The sequence below is a fragment of the Mobula hypostoma genome, chromosome 17 (assembly GCF_963921235.1).
Source record: "Mobula hypostoma chromosome 17, sMobHyp1.1, whole genome shotgun sequence".
Lineage (NCBI taxonomy): Eukaryota > Metazoa > Chordata > Chondrichthyes > Myliobatiformes > Myliobatidae > Mobula > Mobula hypostoma.
The window spans coordinates 529,826-544,678 of NC_086113.1; the positions used below are offsets into that span (position 1 = coordinate 529,826).

Consider the following 14,853-nt stretch of genomic DNA (forward strand, 5'->3'; position numbering starts at 1 on the left):
CCGTCTTATCAAAAGGTATTAGAGAAAGCATGCGGACAATGACTCAGACCCGGGAGGAGAACTGAGCGCAGTTTTTAATGGGCAGTCAAGTGGTTTTTATTAAACTCATCACATGATTAGGAAAGAGATGATGAGGCAGTGACTGTACGAGGAGTGAATTTTACTGTCTTATTAAGCAGTGGCTTTGCGCGGAGTCCTGAGAAGGTGTTCATCCCTGGGCTCGCTATGAAGGGCTGTCTCTGGTTCAGTCTGTTTGCAACCACCTTCCTACTCGTCCTCGAAACAGCTGCCAGCAAGCGTAAGTGTTATTTTTAAACTTGTCAAGACTTAACTCAAAATTCGGTGCTATTACAATGCACACCTTGTATTTAAAAGAAAGCTAAATCAAGCAAGATGAGGTGTGGGTGTGTGTCTGATGGACATGGACCGTCAGTTAATAAGGGATAGCTGCGCTCCGGTAACAAGTTCGGATCCTGGTTAAACATATTTAAGCCGAAGAATATGTGAGATACCATAAAACATTCTTTAATAAAATAAAATCAGCAAGAACCATTTTCAGAATGTCTACAGTTAAACCACTGTGGTTCTATTAATACAAGTCGCCTGCCTTACCGACCCGGACTGGGGATGAGCAGAGAGAACTCCTTGGCATTCTTTATGTCCACTGATGTGGCAGATGGGGTTCCCTTCCTTAGGCGCCTCACTTGAAGCACCTTTGACACAGCACCGCTCCATCAGTATAGCACAAACTTTCTGTTCTAGAGCCTGAAGTCGCGATTGCGTGGGTAGGAGACGATATGATTGATGGTCCAGTCTTGTGCCAGAGTAGATGAATTGCTAGTCTTAAAACTTGATATGGAACTTTTGGAGACAGAGGCTCTTGTTGCTCTGTCTTTGAGTTAATGCTCGGGGTAAAGAGAGGGTAAATGCTACTCCACAAAAACTGGGCATGCTCTCTGCAGCTGTGACTTTCAATAGGATTATATCAACCGGAGATGAGAGAAAGGTGGCCCGAGCAAGCAAGAATTGTCACAGACAGAAATCACAAAGCCTTGATTCTAATGAATTTAATAATTTTGCAGGAAGTGAAATAGAGTTTTATACATTATTGAATTAGGGTAGAATCTGAAAAATTATGAAGAAACTTTGATAATTGTTTTTATTATATTTTTATTATCGAATAGAGAGAATGCCATTTCACAGTAATAAAACTAAAGGTTTTACATTGGTAATTTTGGCCATATGCAAATTTTAAAAAAACTTATAGCTTACCCTTCAGTAAATTTTATACCAAGAACAACGTGCTTAAGGTTGCAATTCATATTATATAATTTGAAATTGCATATACAGTGAGTTTGTCCAGGAATATAATTTTAATAGACAGGCTATCCGGGCATTGGAACCTACTTTATGTACAGCTACAGAGATTAACAACTTTGAAAACATTCAAAGCACCAAATATGCATCATATTTTCAAGCTTCCCTCATAGTTCCATAACAGTAGTATTAGATTCCAATGATCAATATTGACTGATAATTGTTCATTACTGATTCAGATAAGGATTTGAAGATTGAATTGAACTTTCTACATTTATCTCCAACTTTTTGCCCTATTTGTATCCCTTTTGGTTCCTCCTTTTCTGAGATAACAATGTGCTGAGTGGCCTAATTCTGCTCCCATGTCGTTAATGTAATAGAATGTTTAACCTTTATTCTGCTGGTTCACCAACATTCTGGGAGAACCAATGCTGACTTTCACTGGTACTGGCTTCAATTCTTTTCTCTCCTCTCAGCAACAGTGTAACATCCATAGTCCTAACGAAGGTCTTGTCCTGAAACATCACTGTTTATTCCATTCCATTGATGCTGCCTGACCTGCTAAGTTCCTCCAGCATTTTTTTGGGTTACTCTGGATTTTCAGCATTTGCAAAATCTCTTGTGTTTGTGGAATATCCATGTTCTATTTTTCTCTTAAAAAAACTGATCCCTTACAGTACCATATTGAAACAATAACTGGATTCTGGCTTGTATGGTTGGTTGGTACCACGCCCTGGCAGGCAAATGCAGTTACCTTACTGGTACACTGCAATGGGGCAGAGCTCTACCCACCGCCGCTCAACAGCGGCACCAAAGAACAGCATTACCACAGCTGCAGACGTCCTTCAGTGTCACATAGCTGTGGAGCTGTAAAGACTAGCTGAACTATTGGAATTCAGAATTAAATCAAACTACATATTGGATAACAACCACCTGATTCACAACATTTCAAATAAACTGGCTGAGCTCAACGTCAAGTGCAGTTGAAAGATGTTACGATTGGCAGTGCTACAGTGCTAGCTCCCTGCTGTTCTATCCTGTCAACTGATAGTCACATGAATAATGATTACTGTGTTTTCCCTCTCTTAGCTGGGCAGTATCTCATTATCTTTAATTCAATCTTTTTTTTAAAAATCTGTTATTTTTTTTAGAAAGTTTGTGATATTTTTCAGATGGTCCCCACATTGTTTTAATCAAGTCCTCACAGTACTATTTGAACTTTCTAATCTCTTTTGCATACATTAAAATTTTTGTGTTCATTATGGACACTAAAACAAATAGAATTACAAGTGATTACAATTATCCAAGTGGGATAAGTAATATACAGGAATGCTAGGAGGGTTTTGAACAGAATAGAATGATTGACATGGTGCTTTTGACATCAATAATTTTTACTTAGTCATTGTTAATAAGTACTTCTTAAGATAAAGATGACAAGGAACTGCTTTTTCCAGAGGTCAAAGTTAAAAGTTCAAAGTACATTTATTATCAAAGACTATGCAGTATACAACCCTGAGATTTGTCTTCCCACAGACAGCCACGAAACAAGGAAAACCATGGTACCGTTTAAAGAAAAGCATCAAACCCCCAACGCACAAAAGAAAGAAAAAAATTGCACAAACGGCAAGAAAAAATAATGAGCAATAAACACAGAATACAAAACAACAAATCACAAAGGCATTGAAAGAGCCCAGACATATTCAGTTAAGCTCAGTTCAGTCCAATCCAGTGTCACGTCTCTTGCTATCTGCAGGCCACATCAATAGTCTGCCCTGACCAAAAATGCACAAAACAGCAACAAAAAAAGGAGAGACCAGAGAACAGAAACACATCATAATATGAACTGCAGAGTCCAATCCACAAATCTTGTCGATTAACTCTTGCCCGAGGTCCATGGACTCTGGCACCATCTCCAGCAGCATTGTTGAGAGATAGAGATATATGCCTTCTTAACCATAGAGTCAACCTGCTCTCACCTTACAGCTGGCCCTCTAGTCTTTGACATTTCTACCCTGGTGCTCTGACTATCTGTCTTGTTTAATCATTTTATAATTTTTTATCAAGTTGCCCCTCAGCTTCCAGAGAAAGCATAAATCATGCATTACAGCACAGTACAGGCCTTGGCCCATAATGTTCTGCTCACCTTTGAACCTCCTCCTAACACTACCCTCCCACGTAGCCTTCCATTTTTCTATTCTCCATGTGTTGATCTGAGAGTCTTTTAAATGTTCCAGTGTGTCTGCCCATTCTATGCACCCTGTGTAAAATACCTGTCTCTGACACCCACCCCCAGATATTTCTCCAAAAGTATGTCCTCTCATTGGACAAATCCAAGTGTGTCTAATCTCGCTTTATAGCTAACACTCTCCAATCCAGACAACAACCTGAATAACTTCTTCTGCACCCTCACCAAAGCCTCCAACTTTTTTTCCATAATGTGGCAATCAGAACTGCACAGCTTACTCCAAAGTTTTATACTCAACACCCCCATTAATATGCCATTTGTCTTTCTTACCTATTTGTGTTGCCACTTTTGGGGATCTGTGGCCCTGCACCCCGAGATTCTTCTGGTTATCAACATTCTGCCAGTTACTTTCATGTTTTATTTGACCTCTCAAAGTGCAGCACTTCAAACCTGTGTGCATTAGACTCCATCTGCTATTCCTCTACCTGCATTTCCGGCTGCAACCTATCGACTCACTTTCAAAGACACTTCATCTCATGTTCTCAATATTTATTGTTTATTTATTTATTATTATTTCTTTTTTTTTTCTTTTGTATTTGCACAGTTTGTTGAATTTTACACACTGGTCGTTTGTCTACTCTGTTGGGTGCTGTTTTTCAATAATTCTTTTGTGCAGGGTTTCAGATTTCAGGATCATTGGGACCTCTTCTGGGGCAGGTGGGACCTGTACGAGAGAGACGGGTTACACTTGAACTACAGGGGGACCAATATCCTTTCAGGAAGGTTTGTTAATGCTATTGGGGGGGGGGCTTTAAACTAGATTTGCAGGGGGATGGGAACCACAGTACCAGAGCTGACAGTGTGGCTGGGGTGAAAATAAATGATGTTAAAAGTTCAAGCAAATGCACTGATAGAAAGGTTGTGAGTGGTGGTAAAAATCTTCTGAGGTGTATATATTTCAATGCTAGGAGTATTGCGGGGAAGGCGGATGAGTTGAGGGCGTGGATTGACACGTGGAATTATGACGTTGTAGCAATTAGTGAAACTTGGCTACAGGAGGGGCAGGACTGGCAGCTTAATATTCCAGGGTTCCGATGTTTCAGATGTGATCGAGGCAGAGGAATGAAAGGTGGGGGAGTGGCATTGCTTGTTAGGGAAAATATTACAGCAGTGCTCAGGCAGGACAGATTAGAGGGCTTGTCTACTGAGACCTTGTGGATGGAACTGAGAAACAGGAAAGGTATGGCCACATTAGTGGGATTGTATTACAGACCACCCAATAGTCAAAGAGAATTGGAAGGGCAAATCTGCAGAGAGATAGCAGGCAACTGCAGGAAACATAAAGTTGTGCTGATAGGGGATTTTTAATTTTCCATATATTGATTGGGTCTCCCATACTGTTAGGGGTCTAGATGGTTTAGAGTTTGTAAAATATGTTCAGGAAAGTTTTCTAAATCAATATATAGAGGGACCAACTAGAGGAGATGCAATATTGGATCTCCTGTTAGGAAACGAGTTAGGACAAGTGACAGAAGTCTGTGTAGGGGAGCACTTTGGTTCCAGTGATCATAACACCATTAGTTTCAACTTGATCATGGACAAGGATAGATCTGGTCCTAGGGTTGAGGTTCTTAACTGGAAGAAGGCCAAATTTGAAGAAATGAGAAAGGATCTAAAAAGTGTGGATTGGGACAGGTTGTTCTCTGGCATGGATGTGATTGGTAGGTGGGAAGCTTTCAAAGCAGAAATTTTGAGAGTGCAGAATTTGTATGTTCCTGTCAGGATTAAAGGCAAGGTGAATAGGAATAAGGAACCTTGGTTCTCAAGGGATATTGCAACTCTGATAAAGAAGAAGAGGGAGTTGTATGATGTGTATAGGAAGCAGGGAGTAAATAAGGTGCTTGAGGAGTATAAGAAGTGCAAGAAAATACTTAAGAAAGAAATCAGGAGGGCTAAAAGAAGACATGAGGTTGCCTTGGCAGTCAAAGTGAAGGATAATCCAAAGAGCTTTTATAGGTATATTAAGAGCAAAAGGATTGTAAGGGATAAAATTGGTCCTCTTGTAGATCAGAGTGGTCGGCTATGTGCGGAACCAAAGGAAATGGGGGAGATCTTAAATAGGTTTTTTGCGTCTGTGTTTACTAAGGAAACTGGCATGAAGTCTATGGAATTAAGGGAAACAAGTAGTGAGATCATGGAAACTGTACAGATCGAAAAGGAGGAGGTGCTTGCTGTCTTGAGGAAAATTAAAGTGGATAAATCCCTGGGACCTGACAGGGTGTTCCCTCGGACCTTGAAGGAGACTAGTGTTGAAATTGCAGGGGCCCTGGCTGAAATATTTAAAATGTTGCTGTCTACAGGTGAGGTGCCGGAGGATTGGAGAGTGGCTCATGTTGTTCCGTTGTTTAAAAAAGGATCAAAAAGTAATCCGGGAAATTATAGGCCAGTAAGTTTAACGTCAGTAGTAGGTAAGTTATTGGAGGGAGTACTAAGAGACAGAATCTACAAGCATTTGGATAGACAGGGACTTATTAGGGAGAGTCAACATGGCTTTGTGCATGGTAGGTCATGTTTGACCAATCTGTTGGAGTTTTTCGAGGAGGTTACCAGGAAAGTGGATGAAGGGAAGGCAATGGATATTGTCTACATGGACTTCAGTAAGGTCTTTGACAAGGTCCCGCATGGGAGGTTAGGAAAATTCAGTCGCTAGGTATACATGGAGAGGTGGTAAATTGGATTAGACATTGGCTTGATGGAAGAAGCCAGAGAGTGGTGGTAGAGAATTGCTTCTCTGAGTGGAGGCCTGTGACTAGTGGTGTGCCACAGGGGTCAGTGCTGGGTCCATTGTTATTTGTCATCTATATCAATGATCTGGATGATAATGTGGTAAATTGGATCAGCAAGTTTGCTGATGATACAAAGACTGGAGGTGTAGTAGACAGTGAGGAAGGTTTTCAGAGCCTGCAGAGGGACTTGGACCAGCTGGAAAAATGGGCTGAAAAATGGCAGATGGAGCTTAATACTGACAAGTGTGAGGTATTGCACGTTGGAAGGACAAACCAAGGTAGAACATACAGGGTTAATGGTAAGGCACTGAGGAGTGCAGTGGAACAGAGGGATCTGGGAATACAGATACAAAATTCCCTAAAAGTGGCGTCACAGGTAGATAGGGTCATAAAGAGAGCTTTTGGTACATTGGCCTTTATTAATCAAAGTATTGAGTATAAGAGCTGGAATGTTATGATGAGGTTGTATAAGGCATTGGTGAGGCCGAATCTGGAGTATTGTGTTCAGTTTTGGTCACCAAATTACAGGAAGGATATAAATAAGGTTGAAAGAGTGCAGAGAAGGTTTACAAGGATGTTGCCGGGACTTGAGAAACTCAGTTACAGAGAAAGGTTGAATAGGTTGGGACTTTATTCCCTGGAGCGTAGAAGAATGAGGGGAGATTTGATAGAGGTATATAAAATTATGATGGGTATAGATAGAGTAAATGCAAGCAGGCTTTTTCCACTGAGGCAAGGGGAGAAAAAAACCAGAGGACATGGGTTAAGGGTGAGGGGGGAAAAGTTTAAAGGGAACATTTAGGTGGGAGGGCTTCTTCACACAGAGAGTGGTGGGAGTATGGAATGAGCTGCCAGACGAGGTGGTAAATGTGGGTTCTTTTTTAACATTTAAGAATAAATTGGACAGATACATGGATGGGAGGTGTTTGGAGGGATATGGTCCGTGTGCAGGTCAGTGGGACTAGGCAGAAAATGGTTCGGCACAGCCAAGAAGGGCCAAAGGGCCTGTTTCTGTGCTGTAGTTTCTATGGTTTCTTGGATTTACTGAATATGTCACAAGAAAAGGAATCTCAGGTTTATATATAGTGACGTATATGTACTTTGATAATAAATTTACTTTGAACTTTGGATCTTTGTCAACCTTGCTCACTATCCACTAAACACCAATTTTTGTCTTGACTGCAAACTTACTAATCAGACCTCTGCATTTTTGTCCAGATCATTAACATACTATATGTCTGAAACAGAGGTTTCAGAGTCGATCCTTAAGGAACACCATTGCTCACAGACCTCCAGTTCAAATAGCATCCCTCTATCACAATCCTCTCTCTTCTATGGCCAGACTCCCATGTCCTTATTATTCTGGATCAGCCACCATGAGGTATCTTGTTGAATTCTTACTGAAGTCCATGTGGACGGCAGAGAGTTGTGGACACAGCTCAGTTCATCACAGAAACAAACCACCACCCCCCCACGAACTTTGTCACCTTTCCCACTGGCTTGATAGAGCAGCCACCATGGTCAAAGACACCAGCACTATATGAAACAACTTAAATCTCTAATCATATCTGTCTTACACAAACTTTACAATTTCCAGTTGATTGTTTAGGAGCATTGTTTAGCTTTCAACTGGTGAAATAAGCTTTCCTCCACATTGACTAATAGTGTTCCATGATCTTAGGTTTTCGAGATGTTTTCGCTCATTCTCATCCAACTAAATTATCATCCTCATTACATCCAGGCCATCTGGCTGGATGGCTCTCTGACAAGAATGTCTGGAATGAGCAAGTCTACCCCTACTGGAAGAAGAATGACATCCAGTGGAAAAGTTGCTGGAAAGGTAAGTGTGTCTCCTGGTCATTTCTACCCAACCTTCTGTCAGATCTGTTCGTGACTCTTTCACATGCAGTCTAACAAAACAACTTTTCCAATTGTCGTAGTTTCCATGCCATTGGAATCAGTTGGGTGGTTTGTGAAGTATTGTGTGCTTCTTGGAGTGCAACATCAAGTACACATTAAACAAATACACACACAGGCGTCTACACTCTGCACGGAACAAAGACCATCATTCTCGACCTCGAGGGATAGCCACGACGATGAACAAAACAACACAGTAATACCTTCCACCTGTGATTCCCTGCATTCATGAAGAATATCCACAGCTTGTGATAAGTGGTGATAGAAACGGGTGCCTCTGTGAAAATGAGCATTGGAGTGACTCATGCTGCATTTTGAAGTTTTTGACAAATCTTTCAGCCATAGAGTCAGAGAACATAGAACATAGAAATCTACAGCACATTACAGACCATGTAACCTACACTAGAACCTGCCTAGAATTTCCCTACTGCACGTACCTATATAAGAGTCTTTTAGAAGACCCTATTGTATCACTTCCACCACCACCATTGGCAGTGCATTCCATGTGCTCACCACTCTCTGTGTGAAAAATTTACCTCTGATATCCCCCTTGTACCTTCTTCCAAGCACCCTAAAACCATACTCCCTTGTGTTAGCCATTTCAGCCCTGGGAAAAAGCCTCCGGCTATCCACACGATCAATGCCTCTCATCATCTTATACACCTCTATCAGGTCACCTCTCATCCTCCGTCGCTCCAAGGAGAAAAGGCCAAGTTCACTCAATCTATTTTCATAAGGCATGCTCCCCAATCCAGGCAACATCCTTGTAAATCTCCTCTGCACTCTTTCTATGGTATCCACATCCTTCCTGTAGTGAGGCGACCAGAACTGAACACAGTACTCCAAGTGGGGTCTGACCAAGGTCTTATATAGCTATAGCATTAACTCACATCTCTTGAACTCAAACCCATGGTTGATGAATGCCAACACACCATACACCTTCTTAGCAACACTGTCAACCTGCCCAGCAGCTTTGAGTGTCCTAAGGACACAGACTCCAAGATCTCTCTGATCCTCCACACTGCCAAGAGTCTTACCATTAATACTATATCCTGTCTTCAAATTTGACCTACCAAAATGAATCACTTCATATTTATCTGGGTTGAACTCCATCTGCCACTTTTGCATCCTATCGATGTCCTGCTGTAACCTCTGACAACCCTCCAGACTATCCACAACACCCCCAACATTTGTGTCATCAGCAAACTTACTAACCCACCCTTCTACTTCCTCATCCAGGTCATTTATAAAAATCACAAAGAGGAGGAGTCCCTGAACAGATCCCTGCAGGACGCCACTGGTCACCGACCTTCATGCAGAATATGATCCATCTACAACCACTCTTTGCCTTCTGTGGGCAAGCCAATTCTGGATCCATAAAGCAAGGTCTCCTTAGATCCCATGCCTCCTTACTTTCTGAATGAGCCTCACATAGGAAACTTTATCAAATGCCTTACTGAAATCCATATACACTACATCCACTGCTCTACCCTCATCAACGTGTTTTGTTACATTCTCAAAGAATTCAATCAGGCTCGTAAGGCATGACCTGCCCTTAACAAAGCCATGCTGACTATCCCTAATCAGATTATGTCTCTCCAAATGCTCATAAATCCTGCCTCTCAGGATCTTCTCCAACAACTTGTCCATCACTGAAGTAAGACTCACTGGTCTATAATTTCCTGGGTTATCTCTACTCCCTTTATTGAACAAGGGAGTAACATTTGCAACCCTCCAATCCTCTGGTACTTTTCCTGTCTCTATTGATGATGCAAAGATCATCGCCAGAGGCTCAGCAATCTCCACCCTGCTTCCCTCAGTAGCCTGGAGTATATCTCGTCCGGTCCCGGTGACTTATATAACTTAATGCTTTTCAAAGCTCCAGCACATTCTCCTTCTTAAAGTCTATATCCTCAAGTATTTCAATCTGCTATAAATCATCCCCACAGCTGGCAAGGTCACTTTCCTTGGTGAATACTGAAGCAAAGTATTCATTAGGTACCAATACTATCTCCTCTGACTCCATGCACAAGTTTCCACTCTGGCACCTGATTGGTCCTATTCTCACACGGCTCATCCTCTTGCTCTTCACATAGAAACAGCCCCATCGCCCCATCTAGTTTACGCCAAAACTGCTTAGTTCTATTGACCTGCACCCAGAACATATTCCTCCATACCTCTCCCATCCACGTACCCATCCAAATTTCTCTTAAATAATGAAATTGAATCTGCATCCACCACCTGCGCTGGCAGCTCATTCCACACTCGCACCATCCTCTGAGTGAAGAAGATCCCCTCATGTTCCCCTTAAATGGTTCGCCTTTCACCCTTACCCTAAGACCTCTAGTTGTAAGCCTGCTTGCATGTACTCAACCTATACCTATACCTCTCATAATTTTCTATACCTCTATCAAATTTCCCCTCAATCTTTTACGTTCTAGCAACGGAAATTCTATTCAACCTTTCCCTTTAACCTAGGTCCTCAAGTCCTGGTAACATCCTTATAAATTTTCTTGCCACTCTTACAATCTTATTTACATTTTTCCTGTAGGTAAGTTGCCTACATGGACTTTAGCCTTGGTGAAGTCCTTGAAGACAACATTAACTTGCCTTCATCAGCCTTCCTAGTACATTCCTTGAAAAACTCCATAAGATTGGTTAGACATGACTTACCATCCACAAAGCCATGTTGATGATCACCAATCAGTCCCTGTCTATCCAAATATCCCTGCAGCCATCCACCTCAACAATAAGTACTCCATTTTGAATACTGTTGGGGGAACCTACCTGGGGGAAGCAACAGCGGCCGTGTCTCTGGCACTGAGTCTGGCCTGGTGGCTCGGAAGGGTAGGGAACTGAAGGGGATGGCAGCAGTGATAGGGATCTCTATAGTCAGGGGTTAGATAGGCGATTCTGCAGATGCAAGAAGGAAACATGGATGGTTGTTTGCCTCCCAGGTGCCGAGGTCCGAGATGTTTCTGGACATGTCCACAATTTCCTGAAAAGCGAGGGAGAGCAGCCAGAAGTTGTGGTACTGGTATTGATGACATAAGAACATAAGGAATAGGAGCAGGAGTCGGCCATCTGGCCCATCGAGCCCGCTCCGCCATTCAATAAGATCATGACTGATCTGTCCATGGACTCATCTCCACCTACCTGCCTTTTCCCCAAAACCCTTAATTCCCTTACTATGCAAAAATCTATCCAACCTTTTCTTAAGTATATTTATTGAGGTAGCCTCCACTACTTCAATGGGCACAGAATTCCACAGATTCACCACTCTCTGGGAAAAGCAGTTCCTTCTCATCTCCGCCCTAAATCTACTACCTTGAATCTCGCGGCTATGTTCTACACTCACCTACCAGTGGAAGCAACTTTTCTGCCTCTACCTTAGCTATCCCTTTCATAAGTTAATATAAGATCTCCTCTCATTCTTCTGAACTCCAGTGAGTACAACTCCAGGCGACTCAATCTCTCCTCATAGTCTAACCCCTCATCTCTGGAGTCAAGCTGGTGAACCTGCTCTGCACTGTTTCCAAAGCCAGTATATTCTTCTTCAAGTAAGGAGACCAGAACTGCACGCAGTACTCCTGGTACGACAGAGGCAAAATTCAAAAGGTGGATGAATGCAGGACCAAAGCTGCTATATTTAAATGCACGTAGCATTCAAAAAAAGATGGACGAACTCATGGCGCAATCAGAGATTGGTTGGTATGACATTGTGGGCATCACTGAGTTGTGGCTGAAAGAAGACCCTACTTGGGAGCTTAACATCAAAGAATAGACTTTGTATCGAAAAGACAGGCAGAAAGGCATAGGCGGTGGTGTGACTCTGTTGGTAAGAGATAGAATTACATCTTTAAAAATAAGTGACATAGGGTCAGAGAATGTTGAACCTTTGTGGGTGAAATTAAGAAATTGCAAGGGTGAAAAAACCATTATGGAAGTCATATATAGGCCTCCAAATAGTAGCCAAGATATGGGGTTGAGATTGCAAAGGGAGCTGGAAAAGGCATGTAATAAGAGTAATGAAACAAATGTAATGGGGAACTTCAATATGCAAGGGGATTGGAAAAATCAGGTTGGTGTTGGATCGCAACAGAGGGAATTTGTTGAATGCCTACGAGATGGCTTTTTAGAGCAGCTTGTGCTCGAGCCTACTAGGGGAAAGGCTATCTTGGAGAGACTTGGAAAGACTCTGGGAAAGACTGGGTGTTTTTTAATAACCCAGATCTTATTAAGGAGATTAATGTAAAGGAACCCTTAGGAGGCAGTGATCATAACATGATTGAATTCTTACTGCAATTTGAGAGGGAGAAGCATGTATCAGTATCGCAATGGAATAAAGGTGTTATGGTCCCAACCGTTAATTCTCTATTTTCTCCTAATTCCCTTTGCTTGTGCCATGGTTCTGACCATTAATTCCCCATTTGCTCCTAATTCTCTTTGATGACGGCACACCTGGTTTCCATCAAGACCTGCAGCATAAGAACCCCAGCTTTACAGCCACTAGTTGCCAGATCATTGGTTTTGCCTGTGTGGTAATTAACGTTTCATAGAACATAGAATAGTACAGCACAGTACAGGCCCTTCAGCCCACAATGTTGTGCTGACCCTCAAACTCTGCCTCCCAGCCGCTTAGGACTGTGTGTTCTAAGTTTTGCTCCAGTACCAAGAAATAGCTCTGAATCTCTTCAGTTTTTTCCTTCGTTTTGACCCTCTGTCTACACTAAAGTCTCTTCATGTCAAGATCAGTTTTCTAAGTTCTTATCTGAAGTTCTACTCCAGTTCCGAGGTCTACTTGTGAAACCCAGCCTCTCCGCATCAAGATAAGTCTTCTAAAGTTTTACTTCAGCACTGAGGTTTGCCTGCGTAACTCCGTCTCTTCATGCTAAGAAGAGTTTTGTCTGCTGCTTCCCTTTCTACACTCCGTGTCAAGAAAATTCTGCCTGTCTCCTGCCTTCCTGCTCTCCCTCCTGTTTGCCGTTCATATCTGCATCCTAACTAAATCTCCGTGCCTGTGTCCTGCACTTGGGTTCATCTTATTCGTTGCAACAAAAGGGAATTACAGAGGCATGAGAGAGGAGCTTGCCCAGGTGGCTTGGTGGAGGATACAGGTGGAGATAATGGCAGAGGAGAGATGGCTGAAGTCTCTGTGAATAGTTCACAAGGCACAGGATAAATGTATCCCACAAAGGAAGAATACTTGAGGAAGGATATACTGGCTTTGGAGGCAGTGCAGAGGAGGTTCAGCAGGTTGATTCCAAGTATGAAGGGGTTAAACTATGAGGAGAGATTGAATCGCCTGGGACTATACTCTCTGGAGTTCAGAAGAATGAGAGGGGATCTTATAGAAACATACAAAATTTTGAAATAGGATAGATAAGATAGAAGTAGGAAAGTTGTTTCCATTGGTAGGTGAGACTAGAACTAGGGGACATTGCCTCAAGATTTAGGGGAGAAGATTCAGGACGGAGATGAGGAAAAACTGTTTTTTTTTCCCAGAGAGTGTTGAATCTGTGGGATTCTCTGCCCAGGGAAATGGTTGAGGCTTCTTCACTAAATATATTTAAGAAACAGTTAGATAGGTTTTTACATAGTAAGGGAATTAAGGGTTATGGGGAAAAGGCAGGTAGATGGAGCTGAGTTTACAGACAGATCAGGCATGATCTTATTGAATGGTGGGGCAGGCTCAATGGGCCGGATGGCCTACTCCTGCCCCTATTTCTTATGTTCTTATGAAGAAGTTCTCTAATGGCAGGGGTAGGCAAACGTGAGCGACGTAGGAAGTTAAGGACTGCATAAAAGCCAAGGAAAGAGCATATGAGGTAGCAAAAGTGAGTGGGAGGTTGGATGATTGGAAAGCTTTTAAAATCCAACTAAAGGCAACTAAAAAGCTATAAGAAGGGAAACGATGAAATATAAAGGCAGACTAGCTAATAATGTAAAGCAGGACATTAAAAGTTTTTTTCAGTTATATGAAAAGGTAGGCGATAGTTGGTATTGGACCACTGGAAAATGGTGAAGTAGTAATGGGGACAAAGAAATGGTAGATGATCTTAATGTGTACTTTTCAGCAGTTTTCACTGTGGAAGACACTAGCAGTGTGCCAGTGGTTCATGAGTGTTAGAGAACAGGAGTGAATGCCATTGCTATTGCAAAGGAAAAGTGCTGGGCAAACTGACTGAAAGGTCTTAAGGTGGATGTCACCTGGGCCAGATGGACTACATCCCAGAGTCCTGAGAGAGGTTGCTGAAGAGATAACAGATGCATTGGTCATGATCTTTCAAGAATCACTTCATTCTGGGATAGTTCTGGAGAACTGGAAGATTACAAATGTCACTCCACTCTTTAAGAAGGGAGGAAGGCAAAAGAAGGCCAGTTAGCTTAACCTCAGTGGTTGGGAAAAGAGTTAGAGTCTATTATTAAGGACGAGGTTTCGAGGTACTTGGAGACTAATAATAAAATAAGTCAAAGTCAGCATGGTTTCTGTAAAGGGAACTTTTACCTGACAATTCAGTTCTTCGAGGAAGTAACAAGCAGCATGGACAAAGGAGAGGCAGTGGATGTCATTTACTTGGATTTTCAGAAAGTGTTTGATAAGGTGCCACATGAGGCTACTTAACAAGATAAAATGCTATGGCATTA

General features: G+C 42.1%; 1 protein-coding gene across 1 annotated transcript in view; it reads left to right on the forward strand.

Annotated features, from left to right (window-relative positions):
- Positions 1–225: 225 nt before the first annotated feature.
- Positions 226–14,853, forward strand: part of LOC134357925 (protein QNR-71-like) — a 92,120-nt gene continuing 77,492 nt past the window's right edge. The window contains exons 1-2 of the mRNA XM_063069703.1: positions 226–298; positions 8,030–8,128. Of these exons, the coding sequence (XP_062925773.1) occupies positions 226–298; positions 8,030–8,128 (172 nt within the window). The remainder of the gene's footprint in view (positions 299–8,029; positions 8,129–14,853) is intronic.